The sequence below is a fragment of the Carassius auratus genome, unplaced genomic scaffold (genome assembly GCF_003368295.1).
Source record: "Carassius auratus strain Wakin unplaced genomic scaffold, ASM336829v1 scaf_tig00021425, whole genome shotgun sequence".
NCBI classification, from domain to species: Eukaryota; Metazoa; Chordata; class Actinopteri; order Cypriniformes; family Cyprinidae; genus Carassius; species Carassius auratus.
Window position 1 is genome coordinate 27,237 of NW_020525109.1, and position 19,560 is coordinate 46,796.

The 19,560-nt window shown below is 48.3% G+C and overlaps 1 protein-coding gene across 3 annotated transcripts in view; it reads right to left on the minus strand.

Annotated features, from left to right (window-relative positions):
- Nucleotides 1–19,560, minus strand: part of LOC113076911 (MAX gene-associated protein) — a 29,977-nt gene that overhangs the window by 10,394 nt on the left and 23 nt on the right. The window contains exons 1-15 of one of the 3 annotated variants that reach the window (XM_026249520.1): nucleotides 19,030–19,183; nucleotides 15,935–16,327; nucleotides 15,459–15,828; nucleotides 14,905–15,205; nucleotides 14,234–14,321; nucleotides 13,621–13,707; nucleotides 13,396–13,497; nucleotides 13,190–13,282; nucleotides 12,442–12,992; nucleotides 9,253–9,457; nucleotides 7,964–8,136; nucleotides 5,369–5,512; nucleotides 4,856–4,886; nucleotides 3,801–4,282; nucleotides 3,390–3,603 (exon numbers count right to left, since the gene is read on the minus strand). In XM_026249520.1, coding sequence (XP_026105305.1) covers nucleotides 3,390–3,603; nucleotides 3,801–4,282; nucleotides 4,856–4,886; nucleotides 5,369–5,512; nucleotides 7,964–8,136; nucleotides 9,253–9,457; nucleotides 12,442–12,992; nucleotides 13,190–13,282; nucleotides 13,396–13,497; nucleotides 13,621–13,707; nucleotides 14,234–14,321; nucleotides 14,905–15,205; nucleotides 15,459–15,828; nucleotides 15,935–16,286 — 3,193 coding nt within the window. In that variant the 5' untranslated portion in view covers nucleotides 16,287–16,327; nucleotides 19,030–19,183. Of the gene's footprint in view, nucleotides 1–3,389; nucleotides 3,604–3,800; nucleotides 4,283–4,855; nucleotides 4,887–5,368; nucleotides 5,513–7,963; nucleotides 8,137–9,252; nucleotides 9,458–12,441; nucleotides 12,993–13,189; nucleotides 13,283–13,395; nucleotides 13,498–13,620; nucleotides 13,708–14,233; nucleotides 14,322–14,904; nucleotides 15,206–15,458; nucleotides 15,829–15,934; nucleotides 16,328–19,029; nucleotides 19,184–19,560 lie in introns of those variants that run through there. The other 2 variants (XM_026249521.1, XM_026249522.1) reach the window with 2 other exon arrangements.

Genomic DNA, 19,560 nt, shown 5'->3' on the forward strand with positions numbered 1-19,560 from the left:
ACATCAACCTGTTGAAGGAGTGGAGAGAGTCGACTGGTGAGGCAACCGAGACGTCACTTCTTGTACGGAAGGTGGAGGATGTGGAGGATGAAGGTTCAGAGGCAGAAGCTCAGAGACAGACGTCAGTGGTGAGCTTGGATCACCTAGATGACGTGAAAAAGGAAGAGCTACAGCAGCTGGTGAACCAATTTCCTGCTTTGTTCCGCCAGAGACCTGGTCGGACTGAAATGTGTCAACACACCATACACCTGACAGACCCAGCACCCTCAAGACAGCGGCCTTACCGTGTTCCTGAAAGGTTGGTGGAACCTCTAAAGGAAGAGATCAAGATGATGAAGGAACTAGGAGTAATAGAGCCCTCGGTGAGTGAATGGAGTAGTCCCATGGTCATCGTACCAAAGAAGGATGGGACACTGCGTGTCTGCATCGACTTTCGCAGGCTGAATGCGCAATCAAAGTTTGATGCCTACCCAATGCCACGAGTGGATGATTTGTTGGAGAAAATTGGACAGGCTCAGTTTATCACCACCTTGGATCTGTGCAAGGGCTACTGGCAGGTGCCCCTCGATCCAGCCTCCAGACCATATACAGCGTTCCGGACCCCACTGGGGTTATACCAGTTTACTGTCCTTCCGTTTGGCCTGCATGGGGCACCTGCCACATTCCAGAGGTTAATGGATCGAGTCCTCCAGGGCTGCGAGGAATGGTCTGCTGCTTATTTGGACGATGTGGTGATCCACAGTAACTCCTGGCCTGAGCATCTTCAGCATGTGCGACAAACCTTGGAGAAGATACAAGCAGCTGGGTTGACACTGAATGTAAATAAATGTGAGTGGGCGCGTCAAGAAGCTGGATACCTTGGATACCACCTAGGCAATGGCCAGCTGCGACCACAGGTGGACAAGGTGGAGGCAATTCGGCGGAGCCCAAGACCCAGAACAAAGAAGGAGGTGAGGTCTTTCCTAGGGTTAGTGGGCTGGTACAGAAGATTTGTGCCAAACTTTGCCTCAATTGCAGTACCCTTGACGGACTTACTGAGTAAGTCAGTGAGCAATCCAGTTCCTTGGTCTGAGGATTGTGAGACAGCATTTAACACTCTGAAAGAAAAGATGTGTTCCAGCCCAGTCCTACAGAGTCCAAATTTCTCAAAACGTTTCCTTGTACAAGTGGATGCTTCAGCTACAGGAATTGGTGCAGTGTTGGCACAAGGAAGTTCAGGAGAAGAAAAGCCAGTTGTTTACCTTAGTCGCAAGCTGTTGCCCAGGGAAACCCGATACTCTACGATAGAGAAGGAATGTCTTGCCATCAAGTGGGCCCTTGACAGCTTACAGTACTACCTCCTTGGACGAGAATTCGATCTGGAAACTGACCACAGAGCATTGACCTGGATCCAGTCAATGAAAGACCATAATGCCAGAGTTACAAGATGGTACCTGTCCTTGCAACCGTACAACTTCAAGATACGACATCGACCTGGCAAACAAAATGTGGTCGCCGACTACCTGTCCCGGTTCCCAGTCAGTGCGTCGCTTGGAGAGGGGGAAGGTAATGTGACAAAGCTGACCTAATTGTCACTGCTGGGCAACACTGGCACACACACGCACACACCTACACTTAAGCAGAAATACTTACCTTTGTAATAACTCACGCTCATTTCCCTCCTGGTGTTCCGCCGTCGGCAGCGCGGGTGCACACGCACTCCCGATGGCACATATGTGTTGGACATTATTTCATCTTCCCCTCCACATCCGTCAATATTCATAACCCCGGACATTTCACACACTCACACTGCACGTTGTTTGATGTCGTCTTGTCTAATCGGTGTTAGTTATGTTGAATTGGGCGTGCGATGGTTGGTGTTCCGGTGTGAGACGCTGCCAAACAGAGCGATAGAGCGGCGATCACTTATGACGTCACTGACGGCGCCGCGCTGCCGCAGCGCACCGGAAACCAGCCAAACCATTGTTTTATATTAGTAGGGGGTACCTTGTTTTTCCGTGTATATAAATTAAATGGTTGAATGTAGTATTTTTGTGTTTAATGTTTTATTTGTTGATTTATGTGTTTTGAGTTTGTGTTTAGTATTAATTAATTGTGTAAAAGTAGAAATGCCTGAAGTAGTGGGGTTTTTACCATCTGTTATTACCTGTTTGAAAAGTCCCATTTGAAGGGGGTGGAGTCTGTCCTATATAAGGGCAGGCCAGAATAAAACTTATCACTTGTTTACCAAGTCGGAGCGAGAGAGCAACTGTGGTGCCTCAAGCGATCTTTTTGTAACGCCTGTATATTGTGGATACTTACCTGTATATTGACTTTTTTCATTTGGATTATTCCCTCTTTATTTTTCTGTTTATTGTTTCTTTGGTACTTTGTTCACCTATATATATTTTTCACCATTGGACTGTGTATATTTTTTGGCACTGTAAATAAATTGCACTTGCACATAAGTGCTATTGCGGGCTGAGCCATCATTTAACATCTTTTACGGACATTCACAACGTCCCCAAGCGAGTGGTGGTTCTCGTTTTATCACATATACATTTCATGAATTCAATTGGTTAATCCTTTTTGCTTTATAAATCTGAATAAAACCATTAAAAGTAAACTCTGTCACTGACCTGTTCCGCCAGCGCCGCTCTGCACCTGCACAGGTACCGCTGCAGTGATGGGCACCAGCTGGATCATCTGACCGTTAAACTGACACATGTTGACCCCCTTCATACCTGCGACCGGCTGCAGAACCACCTGCTGCCCCGGAGGAAGAGCCGAAGCCGGGAGAACCGTCTCAGCGCTGGAGAGGGGCGGAGCTACAGTGAGTGGGGCGCTGGAGAGGGGCGGAGCTACAGTGAGTGGGGCGCTGGAGAGGGGCGGAGCTACAGTGAGTGGGGCGCTGGAGAGGGGCGGAGCTACAGTGAGTGGGGCGCTGGAGAGGGGCGGAGCTACAGTGAGTGGGGGCGCTGGAGAGGGGCGGAGCTACAGGTGATGATGCTGCAGGATTAGAAGCAGCAGGAGACGGAGTACATCTGAAGCCATTAGGAGCCCAGGGCATCACCCGAGATCGGGTAGTAGGCATTTTGAATGCTTCTTTACTCTGGTTTGCTTGACTCACTAAACAAGACGAAGTAAACGTAGTTCACAGATATTATATACACTGGTATACAGCTAAAAATGGTTTTAAGTCAGTTATTTCTATCTTTTGCTGTAGTGTGTCAGTAAGAAATATCAGTTTACATTTCCAAACATTCATTTAGTCATTAATTGTAATGCTGTGATATTATTGTGTGAATGACTCACTAAAGACATGACTCATATAGTTTCACACTTAGATTATCATATTATTTATTACAAAATCATTTCAAATGTCATTATTCATTAAAAAAAGACGATACCTGTGTGTTGTGAAGGACCGATCGCTGGAGGGGAGTGTGAACCCCTCGTCTCGCTGAGCGTCCTGACCTGAAGGGTTTTGGAAATCCATCGGCCCATGTTCTGAGACAGTGGTTTTATTCTGCCAGTGACGTACGCCGCCAGACGATTGGCTGGATGCAGCGCTCCCATGCGGCCCAGGATCAGTTTAGCCTGAGCGTACGCTTTCCCATTGACCTGAAATCAAGGAACAGAGGTTTATGCTGAAAGGGTTGGTTCACCTGGTGCTGATGCAATGGACAAGCCTTATTTAAAGGGCCAGTTACTTTCAAATGGAGTTTGCTCTATCTTGATCACTTCCAGAGACATTAATCTTTATATCTGAACTAGTCTGATAGTAAGAATGACTGCGAGACACAATGTAGTTTCTTTACCTTTATCGGTCCAGGATGCACTAGTGTCTTCTTATCAGCCTTCAGAAGACCAGCGGGAACGACGCGAGAGAGAAGAGGAAAGTGCTTCACCTGTTTCTCGTCAGGTGTGTTTGTTGTCTGTGTGACGTGCAGGTTCTCATTAACATTGAGTGTGTTGACTTTCTGAGAGGAAGAGCTGCTCAGATGCGACGCATCGTCTGGTTTCTTCAGAATCTTCCTCAGCTTACGAGTCTTTTCTCGCGTCTGGCCGAGGGACACGCAGACCTTGTAAATCAACGTGGATCCGCACTCGTCTTTCTTCAGATCTTTGGAGAGTAGCTCCACTTTGTAGATGTGGATGTAGAAGACGGATGCGAGGTGGCTTGTGCCGATGATGCGGAAGAGTTCTTTGAGCACCAGAGAGCGATGAGTCTCCCAGTTACACCCCGAGATGATCTCCAGCACTTTAGTGGGCTCCGGCTCTCCTGCCTCACAGCCCTCCTCTACACACACACACACAGGAGAAACACTGACATCAACAACTGTGTGTGACACCCCGCACCACAAAATACAAGAGGATTTTAAAACATCATAAAAAAAATCTGGAATCTGAGGGAGCAGAAAAATCTAAATATTGAGAAAATCATCTTTAAAGTTGTTCAGATGAAGTTCTTAGCAATGCATATTACTAATCAAACATTAAGTTTTGATATATTTACGGTAGGAAATGTACTAAATATCTTCATGAACATGATCTTTACTTAATATCCTAATGATTTTTGGCAGAAAATAAAAATGTTCATTTTGCATTCCCAGTAAAAGCTTGTTGATTGAAGGATGTTGAGATACTTCGCTGGAAAACAAAACAGAAATACTGAGGAATACAAAATACAATTTTGCAGCACATGCAACATTTAATGCCATGACTTTCTGCTCTAATTTAAAACCTTTCCAGGCCTTATTTTCGCACTATTTATTCTGCTTTTTGACTGTTTATTTTTTGTTTTGTATGAAGCGCTACAGAAGTTTATTCCAACACATGGAAGTAAAAGAATGAAAGAGTTTCTCCTCCTGACCTGGACTCTGAGACGCAGACACAGCACTGACCTACAGAGAGAGAGACAGAGACACAGATGAAGATCAGCACTAACACCCTCCAGTGTGTGCGCGTGTGCGTGTGTAGAGTGAGTGTGCGTGTGTGCATGTGTGTGAGTGTGTGTGCATGTGTGTGCGTGCGTGTGTGTGCGTATGTGTAGAGTGAGTGTGTGTGTGTGTGTGTGTGTGTATGTGTGTGTGTGTAGAGTGAGTGTGTGTGTGTGTATGTGTGTGCGTGTGTGTAGAGTGAGTGTGTGTGTGTGCGTGTGCATGTGTGTGTGTGTGCACGTGTGCATGTGTGAGTGCATGTGTGTGAGTGTGTGTGTAGAGTGAGTGTGTGCGTGTGTGTAGAGTGAGTGTGTGTGTGTGTGTATGTGTGTGTGTAGAGTGAGTGTGTGCGTGTGTGTAGAGTGAGTGTGTGTGTGTATGTGTGTGCGTGTGTGTAGAGTGAGTGTGTGTGTGTGCGTGTGCATGTGTGTGTGCGTGTACAGTACCGTGTGGTCAGGAGCTGGAGCGCTTCTTCTAGCCGGCAGTAAGTGCACCTGCAGTGGAGGGTTGCTGTTGTATTCCCGCACACGAGCACACGTCATCATGCTCTCCAGGTACAAGTAAACCGGATCCTTCTCCGTCTCCTGCACCTGTGATCAGAACAAACCCAAAACTACAGGGTTACAGGACACAATCCAAATACAGTCTGTGCACACACACACAACTTGTAGCTCGGATGGGACAGATTCAACACACTCGATGATTACGAGATCTATGAGAGATGTGACAGATAATAAGGTCATTAAACTGAAAACTATAACTATATCATTCCAGTTATTGGGAATACTATTAGGCATTAGGTAGGTTTTAAGTTTTAATAACTAGGTTAGTATTTATTTAGCTTCTAACTGATCTCCTGTTATAAACCTCTACACTACATGAGGTCAAATAAACCATGCATAGAGTTAATATTCTATTGATTTGAGTTTATTATTGAAAGAGCAACTTCTGATGAATTTCCCAAATCAAAATAAACACTGAAATTAACTCTTTCCCAGCCAAACACGAGATTTTCCTGCGAGAGCTTCAGGAGTGCTGTGTAGACATCTACTGTATGTTTTGATAATATTACTGAATATGATCCAGATGAAGGATATGATAAAGACATTTTCTCAGCTTTTTGCTTATAAATGTTTTAAATGTAGAAATGTCTTCTTTATGAAACCTACCAACTCTGGCAGGGAAAGAGTTCAAATTGAGCAAGATATTATACAGTAAGATGAAAATATGGAAAAAAAGTGTTAAATCTCAGTTGAGTTGAGTTGAAAGTTGAGTAAATCTGAGAGTGTGTGAGTGTGAGAATGTGTGAGCTGAGAGTGTGAGAGTGTGTGAATCTGAGAGTGTGTGTGCAGAGAGTGTGTGAGCGGAGAGTGTGAGAGTGTGTGCGGAGAGTGTGTGAGCGGAGAGTGTGTGAGAGGAGAGTGTGAGAATCTGAGAGTGTGAGTGAGTGTGTGTGCGGAGAGTGTGTGAGTGTGAGCAGAGAGTGTGTGAGTGTGTGAGCGGAGAGTGTGTGAGTGTGTGAGTGTGTGCGCGTGTGTGAGCAGAGAGTGTGAGTGTGTGTGAATCTGAGAGTGTGTGAGTGTGTGAGTGGAGTGTGAGAGTGTGAATCTGAGAGTGTGAGAGTGTGTGCGGAGAGTGTGTGAGTGGAGAGTGTGTGAGTGTGTGAGCGGAGAGTGTGTGAGTGTGTGCGCGGAGAGTGTGTGAGCAGAGAGTGTGAGTGTGTGTGAATCTGAGAGTGTGAGTGTGTGAGCGGAGAGTGTGAGTGTGAATCTGAGAGTGTGTGAGTGTGTGCGGAGAGTGTGAGAGTGTGTGAGCGGAGAGTGTGTGAGTGTGTGCGGAGAGTGTGAGAGTGTGTGAGCGGAGAGTGTGTGAGTGGAGAGTGTGAGAGTGTGTGAATCTGAGAGTGTGTGAGTGTGTGAGCGGAGAGTGTGAGTGTGTGAATCTGAGAGTGTGTGAGCGGAGAGTGTGAGAGTATGTGAGCGGAGAGTGTGAGAATCTGAGTGTGTGAGTGTGTGTGCGGAGAGTGTGAGAGTGTGTGAGCGGAGTGTGTGAGTGTGTGAATCTGAGAGTGTGTGAGAGTGTGTGCGGAGAGTGTGAGAGTGTGTGAGCTGAGAGTCTGAGAGTGTGTGAGTGTGAGAGTGTGTGAATCTGAGAGTGTGCAAGTGTGTGAGCTGAGAGTGTGAGTGTGTTTGTGTGAGCGGAGCTGACCTAAGGCCGGGGCCGCGGCGCGGGAGTGTGATGTTGTGGCGCTCGTCTCAGCGCTCCGGACGCTCTGGGAGTGTGTGAATCTGAGAGTGTGTGAGTGTGTGAGCTGAGAGTGTGTGTGTGTGCGTGTGTGAGCGGAGTGTGAGAGAGTGTGTGAATCTGAGAGTGTGTGAGTGGAGAGTGTGTGAGTGGAGAGTGTGTGAGCGGAGAGTGTGTGAGCTGAGAGTGTGTGAGTGGAGAATGTGTGCGTGTGTGAGCGGAGAGTGTGTGAGTGTGTGAATCTGAGAGTGTGAGTGGAGAGTGTGTGAGTGTGTGCGTGTGTGAGCGGAGAGTGTGAGAGTGTGTGAATCAGAGTGTGTGAGTGTGTGAGCTGAGAGTATGTGTGAATGTGTGAATCTGTGAGTGCGTGAGCTGAGAGTGTGAGGGTGTGTGTGAGTGGGGAGTGTGTGAATCTGAGAGTGTATGTGTGTGAGCTGAGAGTGTGAGAGTGTGTGTGTGTGAATCTGAGAGTGTGTGTGTGAATCTGAGAGTGTGTGAGTGGAGAATGTGTGCGTGTGTGAGCGGAGAGTGTGAGAGTGTGTGAATCAGAGTGTGTGAGTGTGTGAGCTGAGAGTATGTGTGAATGTGTGAATCTGTGAGTGCGTGAGCTGAGAGTGTGAGGGTGTGTGTGAGCGGGGAGTGTGTGAATCTGAGAGTGTATGTGTGTGAGCTGAGAGTGTGAGAGTGTGTGAGTGTGTGAATCTGAGAGTGTGTGAGCTGAGAGTGTGAGAGTGTGTGAGTGTGTGTGTGTGAGAGCGGAGAGTGTGTGTGTGTGCGAGTGTGTGAGCGGAGCTGACCTGAGGCCGGGGCCGTGGTGCAGGAGTGTGATGCTGTGCGGTTCGTCTCGGCGCTCCGGACGCTCTGGGAGTGAAGAGCGGCTCCGGGTCGTGTTCTCCCGCTCTCCTCCTCCACAGGACACTGACTCGGAGCGCCGGCTCCGGCCTGCCGTCTGATCCAGGGCCAGACACGGCTGAGGGACACGAGACACAAGCTCTTAGTTTGAATTATTTAGTTTCAGGGCTGAGTGATTCTCGCTATCTGATCAGTCACACACAGACGAGTGTTTCTTCATATACCTCTGTGAATAAACACTATATAAATACACACCTCGCACACTTTAATGCCCTCTGAATAGAACAGAGACACTAGTTTCAAACTGAAATCATGGCAGATTATCTGGTGATGTCCACTTCACAGGGTACTTGCACTCGAAGGAGATTGAAAACACTGCCTTCGGTCATTTTTCATTTGAATTACCTTGACTTCTGGGAGTTTTTTTTTAAAGCAGTGTAATTTCTGAGTATATGATGCATATAAGACAAGTTTGTACAGGATGTAGTTGTAGTTCATGCATCTTTTCTGCAAAGATATTTAACAAGTGATTTGTTTAACACTGACAACTTCATGTGTGCTGCACTAATAATATAATTTTCTCTAGAGGAAGTTAAGTGAATCTTTTTGTAGTTACATTTTCAAGTCTGAGTAGTTACAAATTGTATAAATTGAGAATCAGTCAAATGTTCTGAAAATAAATAGAGATTTTATGGTATTTGCCATATCATCAAATACAACTTTAAAGATGATTTTCTCAATATTTAGATTGTTCTGCTTCCTCAGATTCCAGATTTTCTAATAGCTGCATCTCAGACAGATATTGTCCTCCTCACACCCCACACATCACTGGAGAGATCATGTATTCAGCTTCAGATTTAACCCTTATGACTGGTTTGGTGCTCCACGGTCACAAACATTAAAATGATCTAAGATGCCGTCTGTGAATCTGACTGAATGTTGTGTGTGTGTGTGTGTGCGTGTGTGAGTGTGAGTATGTGTGTGTGTGAGTGTGAGTGTGTGTGTTCAAGTGTGAGTGTGTGTGTGTGTGAGTGTGTGTTCAAGTGTGAGTGTGTGTGTGTGTGTGTGTGTGTGCGTGTGTGAGTGTGAGTGTGTGTGAGTGTGTGTGTTCAAGTGTGAGTGTGTGTGTGTGTGTGTGTGTTCGAGTGTGAGTGTGAGAGTGTGTGTGTGTGTGTGAGTGTGAGTGTGTGTGTGTTCGAGTGTGAGTGTGTGAGTGTGGACCGTGCAGACGTACGGAAGGCCACCAGACTCCGGGGTCTGTGTTCGGAGCGCACGAGGAGGATCCGGTGTCTGAAGCAGCCGCAGCTGAACATGCACTGCACACGTCTGCAGTGAGTGGATCCTCGCACTTCTCTGTTCAGACTCTCACACACACAGCCCAGACGACAGAAGTCTTTAGCACACGCTCCGTCCCGCACACGCCTCGTCTGCACCGCTCTCTGCACACAACAACAACAGCATGACAACACTGAACAATCGTTTCATATTATTAAACCTTGTGCTAATGCTAATGATAATCCAGTGGGGGAAACATGAATCCTGTCTCTCTCTCATCCAGCAGTGTGTGTGTGTGTGTGTGTGTGTGTGTGTGTGTGAGCGGTCACCTCAGCGGTCAGCAGTGTGTGTGTGTGTGTGTGTGTGTGAGCGGTCACCTCAGCGGTCAGCAGTGTGTGTGTGTGAGCGGTCACCTCGGCGGTCAGCAGTGTGTGTGTGTGAGCGGTCACCTCAGCGGTCAGCAGTGTGTGTGTGTGTGTGTGAGCGGTCACCTCAGCGGCCAGCAGTGTGTGTGTGTGTGTGTGAGCGGTCACCTCAGCGGCCAGCAGTGTGTGTGTGTGAGCGGTCACCTCGGCGGTCAGCAGTGTGTGTGTGTGTGTGTGTGAGCGGTCACCTCAGCGGTCAGCAGTGTGTGTGTGTGAGCGGTCACCTCAGCGGTCAGCAGTGTGTGTGTGTGTGTGTGAGCGGTCACCTCAGCGGCCAGCAGTGTGTGTGTGTGTGTGTGTGTGAGCGGTCACCTCAGCGGCCAGCAGTGTGTGTGTGTGTGTGTGTGTGAGCGGTCACCTCAGCGGTCAGCAGTGTGTGTGTGTGTGTGTGTGTGTGAGCGGTCACCTCGGCGGTCAGCAGTGTGTGTGTGTGTGTGTGTGTGTGTGAGCGGTCACCTCGGCGGTCAGCAGTGTGTGTGTGTGTGTGTGTGTGTGAGCGGTCACCTCGGCGGTCAGCAGTGTGTGTGTGTGTGTGTGTGTGTGAGCGGTAACCTCAGCGGTCAGCAGTGTGTGTGTGTGAGCGGTCACCTCGGCGGTCAGCAGTGTGTGTGTGTGTGAGCGGTCACCTCAGCGGTCAGCAGTGTGTGTGTGTGTGTGTGAGCGGTCACCTCAGCGGCCAGCAGTGTGTGTGTGTGTGTGTGTGTGAGCGGTCACCTCAGCGGCCAGCAGTGTGTGTGTGTGTGTGTGTGTGAGCGGTCACCTCAGCGGTCAGCAGTGTGTGTGTGTGTGTGTGTGTGTGAGCGGTCACCTCGGCGGTCAGCAGTGTGTGTGTGTGTGTGTGTGTGTGAGCGGTCACCTCGGCGGTCAGCAGTGTGTGTGTGTGTGTGTGTGTGAGCGGTCACCTCGGCGGTCAGCAGTGTGTGTGTGTGTGTGTGTGTGAGCGGTCACCTCGGCGGTCAGCAGTGTGTGTGTGTGTGTGAGCGGTCACCTCGGCGGTCAGCAGTGTGTGTGTGTGTGTGTGAGCGGTCACCTCAGCGGTCAGCAGTGTGTGTGTGTGAGCGGTCACCTCGGCGGTCAGCAGTGTGTGTGTGTGTGTGTGAGCGGTCACCTCGGCGGTCAGCAGTGTGTGTGTGTGTGTGTGTGTGAGCGGTCACCTCAGCGGTCAGCAGTGTGTGTGTGTGTGTGTGAGCGGTCACCTCGGCGGTCAGCAGTGTGTGTGTGTGTGTGTGAGCGGTCACCTCGGCGGTCAGCAGTGTGTGTGTGTGTGTGTGTGAGCGGTCACCTCGGCGGTCAGCAGTGTGTGTGTGTGTGTGAGCGGTCACCTCGGCGGTCAGCAGTGTGTGTGTGTGTGTGAGCGGTCACCTCGGCGGTCAGCAGTGTGTGTGTGTGTGTGAGCGGTCACCTCGGCGGTCAGCAGTGTGTGTGTGAGTGTGAGCGGTCACCTCGGCGGTCAGCAGTGTGTGTGTGTGTGTGTGTGTGTGTGTGTGAGCGGTCACCTCGGCGGTCAGCAGTGTGTGTGTGTGTGTGTGTGAGCGGTCACCTCGGCGGTCAGCAGTGTGTGTGTGTGTGTGTGTGTGTGTGTGAGCGGTCACCTCAGCGGTCAGCAGTGTGTGTGTGTGTGTGTGAGCGGTCACCTCGGCGGTCAGCAGTGTGTGTGTGTGTGTGTGTGTGTGTGAGCGGTCACCTCAGCGGTCAGCAGTGTGTGTGTGTGTGTGTGTGTGAGCGGTCACCTCAGTGGTCAGCAGTGTGTGTGTGTGTGTGTGTGTGTGTGTGAGCAGTCACCTCAGTGGTCAGCAGTGTGTGTGTGTGTGTGTGTGTGAGCGGTCACCTCAGTGGTCAGCAGTGTGTGTGTGTGTGTGAGCGGTCACCTCGGCGGTCAGCAGTGTGTGTGTGTGTGTGTGAGCGGTCACCTCAGTGGTCAGCAGTGTGTGTGTGTGTGTGAGCGGTCACCTCGGCGGTCAGCAGTGTGTGTGTGTGTGTGTGAGCGGTCACCTCAGCGGTCAGCAGTGTGTGTGTGTGTGTGAGCGGTCACCTCAGCGGTCAGCAGTGTGTGTGTGTGTGTGTGAGCGGTCACCTCGGCGGTCAGCAGTGTGTGTGTGTGTGTGAGCGGTCACCTCAGCGGTCAGCAGTGTGTGTGTGTGTGTGAGCGGTCACCTCGGCGGTCAGCAGTGTGTGTGTGTGTGTGTGTGAGCGTCACCTCAGCGGTCAGCAGTGTGTGTGTGTGTGAGCGGTCACCTCAGCGGTCAGCAGTGTGTGTGTGTGTGTGAGCGGTCACCTCGGCGGTCAGCAGTGTGTGTGTGTGTGTGAGCGGTCACCTCGGCGGTCAGCAGTGTGTGTGTGTGTGTGTGAGCGGTCACCTCAGTGGTCAGCAGTGTGTGTGTGTGTGTGAGCGGTCACCTCGGCGGTCAGCAGTGTGTGTGTGTGTGTGTGAGCGGTCACCTCAGCGGTCAGCAGTGTGTGTGTGTGTGTGAGCGGTCACCTCAGCGGTCAGCAGTGTGTGTGTGTGTGTGAGCGGTCACCTCGGCGGTCAGCAGTGTGTGTGTGTGTGTGAGCGGTCACCTCAGCGGTCAGCAGTGTGTGTGTGTGTGTGAGCGGTCACCTCGGCGGTCAGCAGTGTGTGTGTGTGTGTGTGTGAGCGGTCACCTCAGCGGTCAGCAGTGTGTGTGTGTGTGTGAGCGGTCACCTCAGCGGTCAGCAGTGTGTGTGTGTGTGTGAGCGGTCACCTCGGCGGTCAGCAGTGAGCTCAGAGCGAGGTCGGCTCTCTCAGCGCTGATGTGAGTGTGACTCTGTCCGAGAGAGACTTCCTGTTCCTCCTGAGCCTGCAGCTCGGTCAGCTTCTGAGCGACTCCGTCCAGCGCGTCTCTGTTGAACCTCAGCGTGCGTCTGCGCCGCCGGTACCTTCTCCTGCGTCTGCCCTGAGCTCCGCTGGACGCCGCCGGACGCTGAGGAGGATCTTCAGAGACGCTGCGCTTCCATCGGAGTCTGGTGGAGGAGCAGCGCAGCGAGGCTTCAGGAGCCGCTCGAACACCTCGTCTGGATCTCCACGCTTTAGTGCGCTTGTCACGGCGTCCAGGGGGGGCACAGCTGCGCGTCTGGAGCACACTATCTAGGGTCCTCACGTAGCTAGTGCTCCTGACGGGCAGCTGGTAGAGCACCGGAGCCGGAGCGCTGGAGGAAAACACATCGGCTCGTTCACTGATCCGCTGAGCTTCGGCCTCCAGATACTCGTCCAGCAGCACCGAGGAGAACGCCGAGTGACCGGCCGAGCCGGAGCCTGAGCAACAAGACAAAATCACACCTGAAGAGACGGCAAGCCAGTACAGGAAGTAGAGCTGGGAAAATACACTGATGCGAGAAATTATACAGCATTGAGATTCTTTGCGATGCTTTCTAGAAAACTAGAGTAGAGCGCATCTGCTGAATCGAGTCTGCATCGAGTGATCAGCGCAGCTCTAAACCAAGTGTGCTTACTGTCGGCTTTACTCTTTAAATCAAACTTCTCCATCCAGCCCTTGATCCTGGTCACATCGCTCGTCTTCCCAGTGCACGAAACTGAAGCGGCGTCTGGACACAAACAAAATAAATGGATTCAACATACCTCCAATATATCATTAATAGCATGTTGTTCTTGGAGAACTTTATGTTTCTCATTAATCTCAGTTTCTCATTAATCTTACGAGAGGATGATGTGAGGACAGGTGAAGGTACAGGTAAAGCAACACCCAGATAATGCAGGTCTATGGGTGCCGCGGGATCCAGAAGATTCAGCTTCAGCCCAACTGTGGAGAAACCAAAACAGAAAACAGAAATGAATAACCCAGACAATAACAGAGCGAAAGATGAACCGCAGACGGGCGTGAGTGTATCTGATCCACATCCTGTCTCATGAACAGTGTGCTGACCTTGTTGAAGAACCGGATGAATGATCTGTCGGTTCTTCAGCTGCTGGAGCTGATGCAGTAAGAGCTTCTCCTGCTCACAGATCCAGCCTGCACACACACACACACACACACACACACACACACACACACACACACGAGTTCATCATCAGAGCATCACACACACACACACCATCAGAGCGTCTCTCACACACACACACACATCAGAGCGTCTCTCATTCACACACACACACACACACACACTCACACACACACACACACACACACACACACACACACACTCACTCACACACACACACGAGTTCATCATCAGAGCATCACACACACACACACACACACACACACACACACACGAGTTCATCATCAGAGCATCACACACACACACACACACACACACACGAGTTCATCATCAGAGCATCACACACACACACACATCAGAGCGTCTCTCATTCACACACACACACACACACTCACTCACACACACACACGAGTTCATCATCAGAGCATCACACACACACACACACGAGTTCATCATCAGAGCATCTCACACACACACACACACACACACACACACGAGTTCATCATCAGAGCATCACACACACACACACACACACACCTGTATCATGCGCTGTCTTCTCTGCTGCAGGTGATGCAGATGTTTCCTCAGATGTCCTCATGTGTCCTACATGAACGTCCAGAGCTTCCTGTGACACACAGCAGCAGATGAACAGTCTTCAGACAGAGCAGAATACACCAGCAGTGTTCATTCAGAGTAAACACTGAGAGAAGTCTTCAATATCTGTGTCTGATTCACTAGAACCTGCTCTCTATTCATCAGATCCTGAAGAGAAAAACACTACCTGCTTTTGTAGAATAACTGACAGAACTAGCTTCCTGTTCCTAACAGCTCTCGTGATGTTAGACCTGCACTGGAGTTATTCTGATATACAGATCACCATTAGCAACAATCCCCAGAAAGAATCCATCATTTTAGAGTTAGTGGGTGATTTTGATATAAAATAAAAGTTCACCTCTGGGTTGTAACTCAAATCTCATTTAATGTCAAAAAAACAAGTTTAATATATCACATGAGCAGTTCTATTCTAGTTCATTTCTTCATTTTCCAAGGGTAAACTGTCTTTATTTTGAGGGGCTGCTGATGAACAGAAACGATCCACTGTTTATTTCACACATGCAGAGACTGGAAGACCGTCTCCTGAACTACACGTGTGTGACAGCTGTGCTGGAGACCGGTAAAGCTCGTGTGTGTGCAGGGGTCGGTCGTACCTTGGCAGTGAAGGACACAAACAGCAGGCCGTCCACGTGCTCCAGGTCAGGCTGCATGGACACGGTGTGTGTGGGGGGGCTGACCGCAGCAGATCTGTGCTTCACATTAGTCCACCATTTAGCCCTGGCTTTCCTGGCCCCGCTCCTCCAGCCCCTGCGGTAAACACGCTTGACCCCGCGGCTGACCCCTGACCTGTGCGGCTCCTGCGCAGCTGATCCAGGGGCTAACGAGGACACGGGCTGAGCGGATTCATCTCTAACGAGCGTCTCTTCACTGGACTCGGTGTGTGTGTGTGTCGAGCTACAGCAGAAGAAGAAGAAGCACCGTCATAAACACACTCATGATCTCCTCCAAACTGATACGACCCTGTCACCAGTCACAAGGGTCAGGCTTTTAAAGGTGAGAGATATACAGGGCTCCAGACTGCGACCTTGTTTTCTGCCGGTGTGACTAATTTTATTAATAACTACTATTTAAAGTGGATTCAAATAAAGGGCTGTCTGACCCAAAGTTGTTCCTGCTCTCACTGTGAATGATTGATCAGAGCGTGTACCTGCGGTGTTTCGGCGAGCGTCCGTTCAGAGCCAGCTTGAGTTTGTTCTGGATGAGGCGAGCGCTCGGCCCGTCCTCTCTGAACGCCAGCATGAAGGGGTTGCAGTCGATCTTGAGCCGGGTTATCAGAGGGTTCTGGTAGCTGGTCACCGCATAGAAGGCTGTTTTAGGGAAGGTGAAGACGAGAGCGTCCGGCTCGGGACAGGTGCTGACCGGAACCACGTAGAGCCGCGGCTGATAGCGGTGCATGGGACGCAGAACCACCGCGGCGTCGGGATCCTCCGGGCTGTGCGCCAGCTTCATCTTGTAGAAGGACACGGGCCCGTCCATCCAGCGCTGACCCGGAGCCGGAGCGTCCGGATGGAAACACACTGCACACGTCAAGCGAACAATAAATCAGGATCTTAATGGTTTGGCGTATCGCCCAGCCCTAAATATGGTTTAAATGATGGTTCAGATATGTAACGTAATACTAACCGTGGGGAATTAGATCAGGATTTATCTTGAAGCCAGTGACCGCTCCATCTCTGAAACACACTGGAGTCTGGAGGGGTGTCTCGGCCCCCTGCGGCTCCCATGTGTTCCCGTTCCAGCGGTGTCGGAGCTCATCCAGAGGCGTGATGTCCAGGATCAGGAAGTAGCTGAGGTGCGGCTGTAACCCGCTCAGACGGAAGCGGCAGCAGGGGAACATGCGTCTGCCCCGCGCCGTCAGGATCATCTCTGTGCCCAGGCTGTGGAAGCGGCTCCAGACCGCCTCGTTCTCCAGCGTGACCGAGACACCACTGACACCATCACCGTTTCCCAGCATGCCCTCTGCTGCGCTCTCCATCGCTGCACACCTCGGCTCATCTACAGGCCAGACACCATCGGCTGAGTTCAGCATCAGAAACAAAACAGATCACGGACGGATGAGCTCAGACAGAGACAGGATGACAGAACACGCTCATGATGCTGGGATGGAATGAGTAATCAGGAGGACGTGCAATTATGGGGAAAAAATAAAAAGGCCCAAAAACGTTGAAACTGGTAATAAATTGTTGTTAAATCGTGTAAGTTTCCCTACTTTAATTAACTGGACATGCTTTGTGATATTTTTAATTAGGGTTTGTTTAACCATTAAAACTGAGGCTAGAAAATTAACACAAAAAAAAAAAAAGATTTGTGAAAAAATAAAATGGCTCTGAAAATATAACTTTCGTTCCCTTTTTCATAAATTGTTGATAAATTATTCATGTTTCGTGATGGTGATTTTTCTAAATAAGTCACATTTAATTTAACCATTAAAACTAAATACGGAATTAAATAAAACTGAAAAATATACATTTGGGGAAAATATCATTAGCCCCTAAAAATGTTATTTAAATTTTGTTAAATAGTAGACGATTCATTATTTTAATTTATTATTCATGTAGTTTGATTACTAAAATTTGAAATTTGAAATGGATTATAATAAAAGGGCTCTAAATGGACATTTCTTGTGTTGCTGCTCATCAATGATGTTCTAGAGACAAATGTGTGTTAATCATCATCACACTGTGCTTGAACTGAACTGTGTTTGTGTTATTTCTGCTGGTCTGATTTTTGTCCTTCATTCACGCAGTAAACAGAAACATTATTACAGGTAAAGCCTTCTTTCAGTGACACGATCAATGCCACAGAATGTGTTTCTGTCTGTTTTCATCACAAGAACTACACTGTAGACACTAAACAAGTCACTTTGGATAAAAGCATCTGATAAATCACTAAATATAAGTATAATATAAATATACTTCATATATAATCATAACACATTGTTCTTAAATATGCACATGTAGGTGTGTGCATTTATGTATAGAGTACATAATAAATATACACAATCAGTGCTTTAAACGGGTCATATGATGTGATTTCAAGTTTTCTTTTCTCTTTGGAGTGTCACAAGCTCTTGGTGCGTAAAGAAGATCTGTAAAGCTGCAAAGACTAAAGTCTCAAACCCGAAAACATATGCTTGATCAGGTCAAGACTGGTCCACATCACCACTCGTTTAAACACCCCCCCACATGTCTACATCACAGCGTGGGAAGATTAACATGACGCTTGGCACGTGTTGAGCTGTTCCTGAATCTGGGAGAGTAGTCTACATCTCATCCGTGGCACAAAGGCTGCTTCTATTCATCGTTAGACTCGCCGTCTGTGAGAGTGTTTTCATGTGTGGAGGATTTGCCACTGATGATTCAAACCTGAGTTTTGAGCAGTGTAGAAGTAGAGCTTGTTGTTTGTTATTTCTCTGATCACATTGCAGACATGGTTTTATGTTTAAGCAGCGCGATACGCAATGTATAAAAAGACAGTCATTATAATCAGTAATTATGTGCCCACTGGATGCTGCAAATTTCCTGGGTTTAACTGGTTTGGTCTCATCGGGACACACATCACAGTACGGTGAGGGGCGTAACATTTCCATCTCATGCTTGAGGCATTCGGCCAATCACAAAGCACTGGATAACTGGCCAATCAGAGCACACCTCGCTTTTCAGAACGATGAGCTTTGTAAAAATCGATGTGTTTCAGAAGGCGGGCATAGAGGAGAATCAATGTTTTTTTTTAACCATAAACACATTTCATTACACCAATTACACAAATAATGTTCTTTACAAACAACGTCATATGACCCCTTTAAAAGACACTGAATATTCAGGAATGATATTGATTTGATTGTGCTAACACTATTGATTAATGACAAGACTTGAACTGAACAGAGTTTGATTGTATCACGGTTTTCTCCAGAGCTGCTTTATTGCCCAATCAACTTATTTTGCAACATTTTCACAGATATTGAACTTTATTAAATCAACATCCAGCTGACACAACGTGAATAATGAAACTTTTGTGAAAATTCTGAACTAATTCATTCGTGAAAATTAACTTCACTAAATTACTGAACCGAACTGTCTTTTGAAAAGTAGTTCTAGGAGTGTTTCATTAAATAAAACAATGTTTTGGTACATGTTTTGGTTGCATTTTAGTAACTACCTAATTTCTTCCCACTTTTGATACAGTGAATCATTGTTATTGGGTAAGGAAAGTTTATAATTTTACAAGTTTTTAATGATGTTATGGTTTATTAATATTAATAAAGGGGGACATATGGAATATTTATGGCTTTATAGCGCAATATATTCCTATAATGTTTGTAAGCTCTACTTTAGGTATTTCCATGGCTAGTTTTGGCCAGATTACCAAACACTATTGTAAAGAAGGTCTGGACCGGATCCGGTTCAGATGAACGGTTTATTACCGGATCCGGGGGGCCCTGGACCGGATCTGTCGCGCTGTGAAGTGACTCCGATTCGGACCCGTTCGGTTACAGTCTAAACGAGCAAAAGATCTTTATGCAGCGCGTATTTGACGCCACGCAGCGCAAACACGAATGATATGGTCATAGGTTAGTTAACCAGTTAACTCGTTGTAGTCAGTTCTAGCTCGTGCTCGTGAACGCGGGAGTCTGCCAGCAGCACTGCGAGTCAACAAACTCCTCTCGACTCAAACAGACGCCTCTAAAGCGACACAGACGCGTGTTCTTGATCACTCACCTCGCTTAATCTGCGCTGCTTCGGGTCTAAATTGTACCGGGGCGTCAGTGTTGATTCTCGGCGGATTCGGTGCTCTCTAACCGAAATGCCTCCCAAACCAACTGATCCGCCGCGCTCGGTGGCCACGTGACGTCACTCACTGCAACCGCTCCCCGTTCGCGCTGTTTTTCTCACACGGACCAATGGCGTGAGGCTCCGATGACTGAGGCGATGCGTCTTATTTCAGCGCTTTCTCATCGCATTCACCTGGAATCACTTGGGCGGTTTAAATATAGTGGAGTTATTCCTACAGTGAATGAGCTACATTATTTATGTCTCAGTCTTTTGCCGTTTGATAATATGAATCACATTCGTTTTCTTTGATTATTGCTAGGTTATGTAGCTCACGTGTATTATTTTTGTCATGTTTAATAGTGCTTCACTAACTTTGACGATAAAGCATGACAATTATTACACTTGTTGCTTCATTGTTTTTCTTTTTAGTCGAAATGTTTGAAACAAAATATTAATCTTTTGTAAAAATCACTTTAA